General features: G+C 38.8%; 1 protein-coding gene across 1 annotated transcript; it reads right to left on the minus strand.

Annotated features, from left to right (window-relative positions):
* Positions 1-1,982: 1,982 nt before the first annotated feature.
* Positions 1,983-5,269, minus strand: LOC136701855 (tripartite motif-containing protein 16-like). The gene is made up of 6 exons (XM_066676608.1): positions 4,581-5,269; positions 4,310-4,405; positions 3,865-4,098; positions 3,608-3,767; positions 3,201-3,260; positions 1,983-3,050 (listed from the first exon to the last, which is right to left on the minus strand). Exons 1-6 carry the CDS (start codon positions 5,169-5,171, stop codon positions 2,518-2,520), a joined length of 1,674 nt encoding a protein of 557 aa, XP_066532705.1. The 5' UTR covers positions 5,172-5,269; the 3' UTR covers positions 1,983-2,517.
* Between the last annotated feature and the right edge of the window lie 10,757 nt (positions 5,270-16,026).

The following is a 16,026-nucleotide window of genomic DNA, read 5'->3' on the forward strand; positions in this document are numbered from 1 at the left end:
TGGGGTGTTTTGGAGGAGCGAGTCAGGAAACGTTTTCCTCCACCAGCATCACGTAGCGACCTGGCCACTATCCTGCAAGAAGAATGGCTTAAAATCCCTCTGACCACTGTGCAGGACTTGTATATGTCATTCCCAAGAATGTATTGGCCGCAAAAGGAGGCCATACACCACACTAATAAATAATTGTGGTCTAAATCCAGGTGATTCACGTTCATTGTCCAACCCCTGTATGAAGGAATTTCTCTATGATAATTACCCTAAATTCTAGAAAGGCTATTGTTGATCCCAGCAAGCATTCAGCACCACTCCTGAGCAATGAAAGAAATGAAACCATGTGACCTTATGTATCCTGGAGCACTGCAGCTGCGGGCCTTGTAGAGCTGCAGCCACTAGCGTTCCTTTTCTCCCCCTTTTTAGAGACGGCGACCCCTTCATCTGAGCTGGTGTTGGGGATTCTCCGTCATCACTGATCTGCCACCTTGTGAGAGACACGTCCATGCAGGTGTCTCCTGGGCCTCATCTCAGAAGGTCATTCTGAGGGTGCGTGTGGCCGCCTTGTCCGTCGCTGGTCCGGAAGTTGTTGTCATCACTTTGAGGGTCAGAGATCTGAGGTCTCCTTCATGCTCTGGGTGTCATTGAATTTTGCTGGAATAAACTACAGCCCTTTTTACTATAGTTTTCTACTAGAGATAAAATTAAAATAGAACTTCTGTTCTCTCTGGACCACGCTTCCGGGGCCCAAGACTGTTTAAAGAAAGCCATGAGAGTCTGACGCCTGCAGAGGGCTGGAGAGTCATTTCAAAACCTGAGTCATTGCTCTCTTTAGCCTTGAAAAAGGCTTAAAAGAGAAAAAGTGTGAAGTGAAGGGCTTCTTCTTTCTCTCTCTCTCTCTCTCTCTCTCTAGAGATTTCGTGCCACTGGGCTTTTAACCAGAGTTTAGAAAACCCGCCTTGAATACCTCCTTGGTAGTGACATCACATAAAATGTATGACCCTTGACAAGACAAAGACGATTCCTGTTGAATCACCATCCCAAGATTCTGAATCAAACTTTTGCACTATAAAAGATTATATGTTACACAAAGTAATATCATTCAGAAAACCATGTTTTACATAATTCTTAACCAAATAACACACAGTATGTGTCTACCTTGGTTCTACATGAATTCATATAAAAAATTTACTTTAAACACACGTAAATTATTCCCACGAATTCTGATTTTCCAAATGGAATTAATTTCAAACAGTTGTGGCCATAGGCAACTTGTTCATAGGGTAAACCAATGAATTAAGGAATGTGTGATTATTTTGTTTAACGATCTTTTAAAATGTGTGAGAAATTTTAATCAAGGTTGCGTCTGTGTGTATCTCTGCATTCTGCCTTTGAAAAGAGTTGCATGACCCTCCAAGACCCTGTGTCATAAACTGTCCTTAAAAGGGCCTATAGTGTCAGTTTTATGACTCTGTCACAGACCTTCAGGCACCAATTTGAGGCCAGTTCTTTCTGAAAAACTTATCTCAGATTCCAATCTTGGCTTGGAGATGTCTCTGAAAACCAGCTAAAGTCTGGGTATTAAAATCAAATCTCAGACAGTCAAATATCTTATTAAAAATGAATACACATTCATCATATCACACTACAATTAAAACAGAAAAAAATATATATACTGAAAATAAAATATAAAAACAATAGCATTAAAATGAAACATTACAGACTGTATCTACTCTCACTCTGTGGATGTATTCATGAAGGTTACATTGTAATTTTTACAGTTTAAATTCTAAATATCAACCCCCCAAGTCTTTAACTCAGTGTTTGATTTAAAAGGAGAAAGATCTCCTAAATATTGGTGTCTAACAGAAATGAAAACCCAGAGGAGACACAGGGTCCGTGGCTGAAGTTCTCATTGTTTGCTGCATGTTGTGAGCACAGTGAACACTGACAGATGAAGAATATGAATAAAGACTGATATCTGTTTATTTTGTAGCTAACCAGAGCATTAGGACTCTGGGGCACACAAGACAAGACTGTACTCTCAAACACAACTCAGTTTAAAATACTGAGGCTTAACCCACAGTAAGACTCTGTCTGTAGCAGGTTTAAGAGAAACCTCATAGAGAACTCACATACAGCAACATGTAGCAGGGGATGAGTGATTTATCAACAACAAAGAAAATGGATTTAATTTAATCACAGGTGAGATGTTCACAACACGTTTTAAACTCTCTGCTTTAGTTACTTCATGAGAAACATAGTCTCACCTAATAAACCTCTTACATAGGCTTTAGTTATTATATTATAGAGGATAAAAAGAGCACCCTGGGCCGTATAAGCAAGTAAACACGGTGGAAATCAAAACAGAGGAAATCATGATAACATTTCTACCACTGCACTGCAACAAAAGTGAAAGGCTTGACAACATTTGTCCAGTAATACAAGTGAAGAGAAATTACACCCTTCTTTAAATACAAACTAGCGGTCCACTGCTGACCCTGATCTCCCACGAAGAGGGCATCTTCATTCTGGATCACCGAACTTTGCAAATGATCCCCTACCAACCCTGAACCCAGCGTAGAGCGGCTGAGTGAAGGTGGTGTGGACGGTGTGTAGGAGGGTCATTGTGTCAGAGACGCTGTAGAAGGAGAGAGTTCCTGCGCCGTGATCCACATACACTCCTATTCTGGAGGAGGACGGGGCTGAGATCTCAGTCTCAATGTTGTTGTGAAAGAAAGAGAGAGAGGAGTAGCACCGCAGACTCCAGGACTGATCGTTGTGTCCAAACCCACACTCATTGACCCTTCTTTTCCTGCTGATCCCTTTATATGACACAGATATGAAGAAAAACCATCCCTCGGCAGTGCTCCACTCAACCTCCCAGTAACAGCGTCCACTCAAACTCTCTTTACTCAACACCTGACACCAGCTGTCAAATCTCTCTGGATGATCACGGTAACCCTGGACTTTTCCACTGCACCTCACTGCTCTGTTATTCTCAGACAGAACGAGACACTGATGTGCTGTGTTGGGGTCCAGGGTCAGACGACAGAAATCTAAAGCAGGGAAAAATATATTAAATATGTTTTAGAGAATATAAACATATTTAAGGAAATACCTATGATAATATATATCAGGTTTGTGTGTGTGTGTGTGTGTGTGTGTGTGTGTGTGTGTGTGTTTGTGGGTGGGTGTGTATCACATACACTGTAGGAAACCTTTTCTGGTCTTTGACTTTAGGGGTAAAATCACCTGAACTGCTGCAGCTGTGGAGACACAGAACAGAAAGAAAGAAGATAGATCCAAGATAGAAAAGCAGGGAACAGAGTTTGAAGGAATGTTCCAGGGAATCACCCAACACAGTAAATTCACCATGTTAAATCAACACTATTAGTGTAAAATTAAAATTGTTAGTGTAATAATTTAACAATCTCAGTATTAACACTAATAGTGTTGATTTAACACTGGTTAATTTACTTTGTAACTGTAAATAAACGTGGCTCCACACACTCTCTCCACTGTGTAACTCTGCTGACCTCCTGTCTTTCTTTAGTCTGTACTTGAGGAAGAACTGTGTCCGTCACTATATTTCACATAAGGGGTCTCCTCTTACCGAGCGGAGGGATTTTACTGAACTCCTCTTTGCAGAATTCCTCCAGTCGCTCTTTCAGATCAGAGAGAGATTTCCTCACTGTGTCGAATGAGAGATGTTGATTAACTCTGATTCTCGGTGAGTCCTCAGGTCCAGGAGAGACACACAGAGACTGGAAACTCTACAGAATACAGAAGGGTAAAGGAGAACAGGAATACAGATCTTTTAGAGCCTTCCTGAGCTTCAGTTCTCTCTATAGATCACACAGTGAGTGTTACCTGGAGGAAATGGATGTGATCGTCTGTGTGTGGAAGCTGCTCCAGCTCAGTGTGTCTCCTCTTTAGATCAGGGATCTCCTGCTCCAGTTTCTCCAGGAGTTCTTCAGCTCGACTCAGTTCAGCCTTCTCCTGAGCTCTGATCAGCTCTGTCAGCTCAGAGCGCTTTTTCTCAAAGGAGCGGATCAGTTCAGTAAAGATCCTCTCACTGTCCCTCACTGCTGTCTGTGTAGAGCTCTGTTACAACACACACACACATACACACACACACACACACACACATACACACACATACACACACACACACACACACACACAGATGGTACTCCACACTGTGTCTGTGTAGGGTCTGTAAGTGTCCAGCACTGAGCTCCTCACTGTCCGACTGGAGGAGAGTGGGACTGAGGGGTGGAATATCTGCTCCAGCCGCTCTCTCCTCACTACTCACCTTAAGAGCTTTCACAGCCTCTTTCACCTCCTGCAGCTTCTTCTCTTTCTCCTGGATTCTCTGCTGAGATTCCCTCTGCAAATCTTTCAGTCGACTCTGGATCAAAATAAACACTTTATGAACTGTGAGATAAGAGTAAATCATTAATTAAGAATCTGATGTTGTTTTAACAGACTTTGACACGGTGCTGTTTACTGTAAAGCCATAATTCTTACTCACACATGAAACAGAACTGATTTAAAATACTGTCTTCAGCAGGTGAAGCTCTGACCTGTTTGTTGGTTCTTTCTGTTGATACTGAGACTGTATCGTGGCCTCTGTGTTCCTCCATCGTACATAAATAACAGATACAGCTGTGGTCAGTACGACAGTAGAGCTTCATCACTTCATCGTGTAGAGAGCAGATGTTCTCTTGTAGTTTTGTGGAGACTTTGACCAGTTTGTGTTTGATCAAGGCTGGAATTTCCAGATGAGGTTTAAGGTGAGTTTCACAAAGTGACGCCACACACATCAGACAGGACTTGACGGCTTTGTGTTTCCTCCCAGTGCAGAAATCACACTCCACATCTCCAGGTCCAGCGTAACAGTGAGCAGGAGAAGGAGCCTGGAGCTCTGTCTTCTTCAGTTTCTCCACCACTTCAGCCAGCATGTTGTTTCTGCGTAGAACAGGCCTCGGAGTGAAGGTCTCTCTGCACTGGGGGCAGCTGTAGATCCCCAGCTGATCCTCCTGATCCCAGCAGTCATTAATACACACCTTACAGAAACTGTGTCCACAGGAAACAGCCACTGGATCCTTCAGCAGATCCAGACAGACTGGACACATGAACTGGTCCTGATCTACTGAGATACTGGCCTCTGCCATTTTCCAGCAATCGCTCACTGAGAGAGAGAAAGAGAAAGAGAGAGAGAGAGAGAGAGAGAGAGAGAGAGAGAGAGAGAGAGAGAGAGTTTCAGACTGAGTTCGGTTTCTTTTTCTGTGAGAAGGAGTGGCTTCCTGATTCTGTTGTGGTTAAAGTGTCACAGAGGGAAGGAGGTGGAGAGAGAGAGAGGGAGGGAGAGAGAGGGGAGGAGACTGAAGAAAAGATCAAGGAAGAGACAGAATTAACATTGAAATGTAGCAGTAGATTAAAAAGACTCCACTTTGTAGAGAATCTGACACACTTTATAATTGCAGGATTTAAATAAACAGATATAAAAGATAAAATAAGAGAAAAATCTGTGACTGTGCTGCAGTCCTCTGTGTTTGTTTAAACAGATGTACTTTGATTAATGTACAACTGTGTAAATGTTGTGAGAGATTCTGTAGACGTCTGATATTAGATTAACACAGACAGCAGTGGAGTTTAAATAGATGTAGCTGTTAAAGAATTAGAGGTGGTTTCCCCAGACAGGGATTAATCCTAGTCCTGGACTCTATCCTCTTTCAATGGATGATCACAATTCAAAATTCAGTGTAGTTTCTCTGTCTGTGAAAACATCCCTTAGACTTTAATTCACACAGAATCTGAAAACACAGTAGAAAAGAGGAAATACAACTACCTCCAAAAACTAGAGAGTAAAAACTCAAAGTAATAAAAGTTAAATCTGATTTAATGCAGAAATCACTGTGGAATCAGAAAATAATGAAACTTTTGTTAGCTCCCTCGGCTAATCTCCCTGCTTTAGCACGTTTAATGGTGACGTCTCAGTCTCTCAAAGACCATTGATGGTTTAAAAAAATAGCTCCACAAACCTGTAGAAATGTAGCCTGGAGGCTAATAGTAATATTTTTGACCATTAGCTCACTAAACTCTCTCTTCTTTCTTCCAAATTCCCTTCTAGAAATAAAACCCCTTTGTACAGTTTAGATCATGATCTGAGATTTCAAAAGTATATTTTATGAAGCTTAACACACTTTCCTCAGATTTGTAGAAAATGGTGACAGGAAGTAGGAACTAAGCAGGAACAGGAAAGGAGAGTTTCTGCTCTTTATCTTTCAGTGTTTGTACTTTTTAAAATAGCTGCTGTTCTGTGTCTTTATTTCTTTTTTCTTGTTGGACATTTGCCTGGCATTAAACAATAATCACAAATAAAAAAATATTGAAAGTGTTCTGATTGACTGGATACTGCAAATACAAATCATTTTTAATTTTCTTAATTTATAAATATGTAACAGTATTTATACAGACTAGTTTACTGAATGTGGCGATGTGAGTGAATGTCCTGGAGGGGTCGCTGTAAAAAAGGAGGGGGGGTGTGGAAATATAGAGAAAAAAGGGGAGGTTTTTTGATAGAAATGTATCTATATTCGCATACCTCTCTATTGCTGATAAATGATTAATTATTTAACTTTCTGATAATACAGCTGTATGTAAAAAGTATATTTTGTTATTCCTTTGTGTTTTTAACTTGTTCTCTAATGGTTTGACTTTATATTTTTTAAGTCTGTCGATGTAGTAGGGCTTTGTTTGAATCTGTAATTGTACAATCATTCACATCTCATCATCATTAAAGGCTAAGCACCAGCTCTATGAAAGTGTCAAACAAATAAATACAGTGGAATTTGATTTCCTAACTTAAGGTAGTGTCCGAAATCGTTCCTTAACCTCGTGAATTCGAACACAGCTCATGCTCAAAAAACTCTCAAACAGAATTTTTTTAATGGAAAAAGTAACAGCGCACGTTATGTTGGTGAGTAAAAACATTTAGTTTGTAAGTGTAATTACAAAGCTTGCTGTTGTCAGTGTTTTTGCTAGATAGACGAACACGTTATAAATACGTTATTTCAGTATGTACTAGTAGGGTCGTAGATAAATACACGAATATTCAACTGCGGCACGCGTGTTGTATGTGGTTGATTTAGCCAGCTGTCTGTCTAGCCAAATAAGTTACAGAGTTACTTAATTACACACAGAAAAAAAAAACTTGCTGATAATATTGCCTCTGTGTAAGTATCAAGACTTTAGACTTGTATGTAGTTACAATGAACATGCATATCACAGATAAACTGTAATCTCCTTTTATGATTTATTGTTTTATTTTTTTCAGCATCCAGCCCACGTTCAGGCCACTTTTGACCCTTCAATGTTCAATGTTCTCAGCTGTATCTATGGTATGTTTCAGTATGAACTGTACATGGCCCTTGGTTGGCCTTTTGACTTCAGTCAGGTGATTACTTCAAATTATGACTTTTTTGAGGATACATTTCCAGTAAGGCTTTAAACTGCATTCTAAACTTTGTCATTTGTCCGTTAGAGTGACATCCCATAGGTGGTAGTGCTGGTTACTTTTAGGGAGCATGTCACCTGCAGGGTATATACACATCTGTTACTCAAACAAACATATTTACACACACATGCAGCTTTCTCTTCAGACACATTGTACATTGTACTGTGATGTTTTGCATTTTGGAGAGACCACTTGTTAAAGACGTTGTATTGAGTTATTTAAATTGGTTTTGTTTGATTGGTAAATTGCAAACAACGTAATGTTTGTAAATGTAGCTGATAAACCTAATTTTCAATTAGCTTACATCATTTAAATTCCAACTCTATTTTAGAATGGTGAGCTCTAATGTACAAGGAAAGGCCAGTAAACACAAGAAGGGAAAGACTGAGGAGCTTTCAAGGTCTGATGGTTTATTTGAATTTATAAGGGCACATGTCAGTGTGTAACTAGTCTGACTTAAAAGTAGTTATTTATAGCATCTGATAAGCTCAAATTAGATGACATTGTCCATTGTTAAATAGTATTTATATTAATTTCAGTCTGGATTTCACCTTGTTTTTTTCTGTTAACAGTAAAGGAGACAGAATGTTTACCATCTCCATTGACCAGGTATTTATTTGTCTGTTCTTGAAGCTGAACTGGGCATTTCAACTTTTATTTTGCTTAATGTCCCATAGTCTTCACAAATGAGAAAACTGTGGTTTGTTTAAAAAAATTAATTGGAATGTAGTTTCTGTGGTAAATTTATATTTAACTTTTTTGTTTCACTAAATTTAAATAAACTGTAAAACAATATCTGCACTCTTCTATAACGTCTTTAACCCTCACGGTCCTGGAGCAGATTCTATTAGAGGTTGTCCTGGAAGAGGGGTGACCAAGCTTTTTTAAAGCTCTCACTGGTGTGTCGCCTCTTCCAGGACACTGTTGGAAGACAGTCATTCCGGGCCCAAGCACATTTTCATTGGCTTGACAGTAAGTATAAAGTGCATTATTGTGTTTCAGTAAATTTTATTTTAAGATGTTTGTATTCCTTATGAGAAGAGGTGGTAATCTGATTATTAATTCTCAAATTCAACACGTACAGCTGTTGTGACTTGGAAACTCTACAGCACAGAATACAAACAACAGTTTCACACAGTGTATGGACTGGAGCACTGCCTGTGCTGTAGAGAGACATATAAAGACTGTTTACTGGGTTTGTGTACTGCGTATGAAGTTTGAGAATTGTTTCTTTTGCCAGTGGTTTTGCAGTCAAAAGCGGTGTTGCTGGCTTTGATATTAATAATAATAATAATAATAACAATAATATAATAAATACAATTTAATTATACAGCATTTTTCAAGGACTCAAAGCATTGTGCATGCGTTACGATACAGAGTACAAAGAACATCAAAAGACAGACAAGAAAATGAAGTAAAATAAGAGAACATATTAAAAGTATGCTTCTGTTTATTATTTGTTGTCCACAGGCTGCTTTGGGCATGGGAGACGTGGGGAACTTGTGGGGTAGTACAGCGAGGACATGCATCCTGGGTTCTGCAGCCCATTCTGCCAACAAGTTTATGAAGATTTGAAGATTTGGGTGTGTGAGTGAGCCAATGTTTGTGTGGGATGTGAGTGTGTGTGTATATATATTATATATATTTATATATACAGATATAGATATAAAATGTTGTAAAGGCTTTAAAATAAAAAAAATAAAACTACTGTGCCAGTTTTTCCTTGTCTTTAATACAGACTGCACGCCCGTGACTTAACCACATTTTAGAGTTCTACAGGCCAATGCCAATAAGGATATTCTATTTGACTATATTTCAAGCAACCGCGACTGCAGGGAGTTGTGAATGGAGTGCTAAGTTGTGTAATGTGTTTCTCTTTCTTTTTATTGAAACCAATCCTGCACGACTGGACTTCTGAACATGTGTTATATATTTTACTGCAGCATTTTCTTCACTTGGACATTTGGAATATTGTCATTAGCATCATTATCTCTTTAGTCTTTACTTTTATTTCACAACCTGACTAATTACCCTTAGACATCTCTAACCACTCACAGGTAGTAATTATTAGTCATTATGAAATGAGTGGTACCTCTAATATTTGTGTATACTTATTTGTCTGAACCTCAAAACACAGACGTTTAAATACATATGAAAATGGTATAAGCTTCTAATAAACTGTATGAAGACAAATAACATCACCTATGGAAATCTGTATGTTCTTAAAATGAGAAGATGTTCATGACCACGCAGGGATGCTTATTTTTTCAAGGTACTGTACACTTAATAGCACTGGATTTTATTATTGTTTTGCCGTCAGCTGTGCACTACATACATTACATAACAATCCATCATGTCATAGTTGGCATAACATTACCACTCGTTGTGGCTGAGAATGACCATTACGAACGATTTTTGGGACAAGATATTAACTGAATGGAAAACAATATTTTAATGAATCCAGATGAGGTTTAAGGTGAGTTTCACAAAGTTACACCATACACATCAGACAGGACTTGACGGCTTTGTGTTTCCTCCCAGTGCAGAAATCACATTCCACATCTCCAGGTCAAGCGTAACAGTGAGCAGGAGAAGGAGCTTGGAGCTCTGTCTTCTTCAGTTTCTCCACCACTTCAGCCAGCATGTTGTTTCTGCGTAGAACAGGCCTCGGAGTGAAGGTCTCTCTGCACTGGGGACAGCGGTAGATCCTCCTCTGATTATTGTGATCCCAGCAGTTGTTAATACACACCTTACAGAAACTGTGTCCACAGGGAACAGCCACTGGATCCTTCAGCAGATTCAGACAGACTGGACACATGAACCGGTCCTGATCTACTGAGATACTGGCCTCTGCCATTTTCCTGCACTCATAAACTCATAGAGAGAAAGGGAGAGAGTTCAGTTTCTGTTTTCTAGAGTGTCTTCCTGCTTCTGTGGTTGTTACGGTGTCAAAGAGTGAAAGAGGTGGAGAGACAAAAGAGGAGGTGACTGAAGAAAAGACATAATTTTGTATCTCAAACACAGAAATGTAGAATTAGTAGATTAAAGGGTTTCCTGTGTGTCAATGTAATCCAGGCTGTGCAAATCCTCTGATCTACACCTTAAGAAAACCCATATAATCAAGAAAAAACAAGTCCATATATTTGTCCATATATCTAACTACAGCACTTTCCAGATATATGTGACAGAAATATCTGTCACTGTGCTGTTGTGTTGTTTCATTTTAATTAATTTATTATTATTATTTTGAGAAATTTTGTAGAAGTTGGTCATGAGATAAGCGCTATGAAGTAGCATAAAAATTAGTTTCATACAGACACAGAGCTTTTAAACTTTTAGAGAATATGAACACCACACAGAAAGGGGAAAATGCAACTTACAAACATTTTATCCAGTAAATATCTAAAGTAATAAAAGCCTTTTTAATGCAGAAATCACTGTTCAATCACATAAAATAAATAATAAATTGTTAGCTGCCTATGCTAATCCCCTGCTTCAGCACATTTAATGGGGACTTATTTGTCATTACATTTAATAATATAAAAAGAATATGGTTGTAGTACCGTAAAACATGAGTCTTCACAAAACATCAAATATAACTCCACAAAATCTATTTAAATATTAGCTAGCCTGGAAGCTAACAGTAATATTTCTGACAATTAGCCTACCAAACTAGCTGCTTCACTCACAGCTTTCAGTAACCCCACCCCTTCTAGAAATAAAAAACCTTCTGTACAGTTTACATAATGTGGAATCTGAGATTTAAAAGTGATATTTTATTAATCTAATTTTCTACATTTTAAATTTCCTCAGATTTTACCGCAGACTTTGTAGAAAATAGTGACAGGAAGGATGAACTAGGAACAGCAAATGACACTTTCTGCTTTTTTATCTTTCAGTATTTTTACTTTATTATAGCTGCTGTGTCCCTCTTTTTTTCTTGTTGGACGTTTGCCTGAAATTAGCAGTAATCACAATAGTTAATTAATAATCTATTCATAAACATCTCTATTGCTGATAAATTAATCATTATTTCACATACTTATGATACAGCTCTTTGTAAAAAAGGTAAGTGTAATTATTCCTTTGTGTCTTTAACTTGTTCTTCTTTGGTTTTAATTAATTTTAAGCCTGTCGATATTGTAGATCTCATCATTAAACAACAGCAAGACCAGTCTTTAACTTTACTGCCCTCTTGTGGTTAAGGAACATTGGTGCAATCATATTTACCACACAGTCCAATAGGTGTCACTAGTTAAATAGAGTTTGACATACACCAAATATCAAAAGGTTTACAGTCATCAGTTATCATTAGTGAATTCAGTTATTTTAATGGTCACCCATTATAGACATGGACACAGAGCTTTGTTTAATGGCCATTAACACACAGTTGAATAGACTGAGACAGTCAGAGGGCTATAAAGCCCCCATCACTGGTCTGTAACTGACCAAAGACAAAGGGAACAAACTCTTTTTCTTAAAAAAAAGATACAGATTGTTGGACATATAGTCAACAATGGTCATTTTTTATCATCCGTATCATACTCCTTCGCATCATGTGAACATCTGTCACCTGTGGGAAAATGAGTGCAATGCATGGCCTTTCAAAGTCAGTTTTATTACTTTTCAATGCTCAATAATCAAGTTAACATTTCTGTTACTACACTGAAACCACATTATTGTTCTTGTCACAGTATTGTTGTATAAGTTTAAAAAATTATACCTTCATTAAAACCCAAACGAGCAGTCCATTGCTGATCCTGATCTGCCATATAGAAGATATCTTTATTCTGGATCACAGAGCAGTGCAGTTGATCCCAAACCAACCCATAACCCAGTGTAGAGCGGCTGAGTAAAGGTGGTGTGGACGGTGTGTAGGAGGGTCATTGTGTCAGAGACGCTGTAGAAGGACAGAGTTCCTGTGCCATGATCCAATGTTGTTGTGAAAAAAAGAGAAAAAGTAAGAACAGCGCAGACTCCAGGACTGATTATTGTGCCTAAATACACATTCATTACCCCTTCCTTTCCTGCTGATCCCTTTATATGACACTGATATGAACAAAACACATCTCTCACCACTGCTCCACTCAACCTCCCAGTAACAGCATCCACTCACACTCTCTTTACTCAACACCTGACTCCAACCGTCAAATCTCTCTGGATGATCAGGGTAACCCTGGACTCTCCCACTGTTTCTCATTGTTCTGTTATTCTCAGACAGAACGAGGTACTGTTGTGCTGTGTTAGGGTCCAGGGTCAGACGACAGAAATCTAAAAATTGTTAAAAAAATATATATGTATTTTATTCACAGAAAATGAACAACTTTAAAGGAATTATTGTGTGTGAGCATCAAGAGAAAACCAGTCTGTTTCTTTTTTTAAATTTCAAATTTGTGGTGTGTGTGTGTGTGGGTGGGTGTGTATCACATACACTGCAGGAAATCTTCTCTGGTCTTTGTCTCTGGGAGTAAAATCACCTGAACTCCTGCAGCTGTGAAGACACAGAAACCAAATGATCCACAACAGAAAGAAAGAAGACATTCATTCATTCAAAAAAGAAGCAGAGAACAGAGTTCCAGTGAATGTTTATGTTTTGAATCATCAAACCGACTGAACACAGGGAGATATCCTCTAGATCTTCTATTAATAACTATTTAAAAAAGCTTCTCAGTGACGGCAGAGTCAAGGAGAAAATAAGATGTTCGAGGGCAAGCCTGGTCTTATAGGTAGGGATGGTATCCACCCCATGTGGGAGGGTGCTGCCTTACTTTTTTGCAGCATAGCACATAGTCTTTTAGTTAGTCAGCAGAGTAGTGTATACAGTTGAAAATCCAGAGCTGGGACCAGGCCGCAGACAGACAGGCTAAACCGACCGTTTGCGAACTGCCTTGAGGCGTCACCTAGGTTCAACTGTATTGAGACTGTGTCTTTCCCCCGAATTAAATGTAAAAGTAGAAAAATAAAATCAGCCTGTTTCAGCAACCTAATCAATATTAAATCATACACAACACCTAGCAGCAACACCTCAGAACTACAATTTGGGTTACTCAACATAAGATCACTAAACTCAAGAGCAGCCATCGTAAATGATATCATACATGATCATAAATTCGACGTTTTCTGTCTCACGGAAACATGGGTTAGACCAAATGAATATTCAGCACTAAATGAAGCCACTCCCCTAGACTATAATTATGTACATAGCCCAAGATTATCAGGCAGAAGAGGTGGAGTATGTGTAATTTACTAAAATACCCTAAACATTAGTCTTTAACAATATGACACCTTTACTTCTTTTGAGGTTCTCTCCACCATTATTACAAATCCTGTCACAAAAAAGGACGCATTTTTATTATGTGACATTTACAGACCACCAGGGCCTTACACAGAATTTCTGAAATAATTCAGTGATTTTGCTGAAAACCTAGCTGTGTGCAATCATAAAATTATAATTGTAGGAGATTTCAATATCCATTTTGAGGAGGAAAATGACCCACTAAAAAGGCATTTACCTCAGTCTTAGACTCTTTTGGTATTACTTAAAATGTAACAGGGCCTACACACTACTGCAGTCACACTTTACACTTAGTTTTGACACTAGGTCTGAACATAGACAAAATTAATATCATACCGAAATTCTCAGCAATCTCCGACTATTACCTTATTTCATATGAGCTACGTCTTAGCCATAATATATATAGAACTATCAACCCCATTTCCCACTCCATCAGATCCAATGGAGCTAGATGTACTAACTGACTACTTAGAAAATACCTGTCGATCTACTTTAGAAAATGTAGCACCACTTAAAAGAAAAAGTATTAGACAGAAAAAGCTCGCCCCATGGTACAATGATAAAACCCATACCTTAAAATAAGCATCACGGAAACTAGAGCGGAAATGGTGATTAACCAAGCTGGAAGTGTTCCAGTCTGCCTGGAAGGACAGCCTTAAAGAGTATAGAAATGCCCTCACTAAAGCTCGCTCAGCATATCTGGCCTCACTGTTCTCCAATAATAAACTACAAAACTACAGAACTACAAAAAAGTCAGGCAGGTTCTGAACAACTACTTCTGGCAACTCTCACCAGTAAAGACTTTATGGACTTTTTTAATAATAAAATTGAGGATATTACACAACAAACTCAGGTCACAGTATTAACTCTGACCTGGCTGCCAGCCAATGTGAGTGATACTAATATGCTAATATTACAATAACATAATGTAATTGTAAAAGAAAGACTTGAAAACTTTTACCCACTCCCACTGTTAGAACTAGAGAAGATTATAACCTCCGCAAACTGTACAAATTGCACACTTTGGTGCAATTCCCACAAAATTACTCAAAGAAGTACTACCAGCTATTATCAATCCTCTTTTAACTATAGTAAACTCATCCCTTAGCCTGGGCCATGTACCCAAAGCTTTTAAATTAGCCGTTATTAAACCTATGATCAAGAAACCAAGTCTTGATGCTTGCACACTGTCTAATTACAGGCCTATTTCTAATCTGCCATTTCTATCCAAGATCTTAGAAAAAGCTGTGGCCCAACAACTTAGTTCATATCTACATAAGAATCATTTATATGAAAAATTATAATCTGGATTCAGACCACATCATAGTACAGAGACAGCTCTAGTCAAGATAACAAATGATCTCCTTCTTGCCTCTGATCAAGGCCACGTATCCCTGTTGGTGTTTCTCAACCTCAGCGCAGCTTTCGATACGATAGACCACAATATTCTCCTAGAAAGGTTATAAAACATGGTTGGAACTACAGGGACGGCCCTATTATGCTTCAAATCTTACTTAACGGAACATTATTAATTCGTAAAAGTAAACAATTTAACTTCAGATTATTCTAAAGTAAGATTTGGAATTCCGCAAGGCTCTATTTTAGGACCGTTATTATTTACATTATACATGTTACCACTAGGCACAGTTATAAGAATCCATGACATTACCTTTCACTGTTACGCAGACGACACGCAATTGTATATTTCAGCCAAGCCCCATGACAAACACAGATTAAAGAAAATAGAGGACTGTGTAAAAGATGTGAAAGGCTGGATGTTTCGTAACTTCCTCCTTCTAAACAGCAACAAAACAGAAGTCCTGCTTTTGGGTCCAAAGGTGGCGCTGGATCTGAGATATGCTCGAGTCACTAACACACACACACACACACACACACACACACAGTCACTCATATACTCACCCAGTCACTCACTCTACAACGAACTCCAACTATTGACCGTAGAGTGGACAAATATAGGCTGGCGTTTCTTTCCAGAGGCTGTACATGCACTCACACACTCACCAAGTCATTCACTCACACACTCACCCTCAAAAAACTTCACACACTCACCTGTAAAGACTTTCACACATTCACTCATCCGCTCACACATTGTGGACTGTAGACAGTAGCTACACCTACAAACATGTGGTTGGACTGTGGGAGGAAACCGGAGCCCCCTGGAGGAAACCCACACAGACACTGAGAGAACACACCG

Source organism: Hoplias malabaricus, chromosome 7 (assembly GCF_029633855.1).
Source record: "Hoplias malabaricus isolate fHopMal1 chromosome 7, fHopMal1.hap1, whole genome shotgun sequence".
NCBI lineage: Eukaryota > Metazoa > Chordata > Actinopteri > Characiformes > Erythrinidae > Hoplias > Hoplias malabaricus.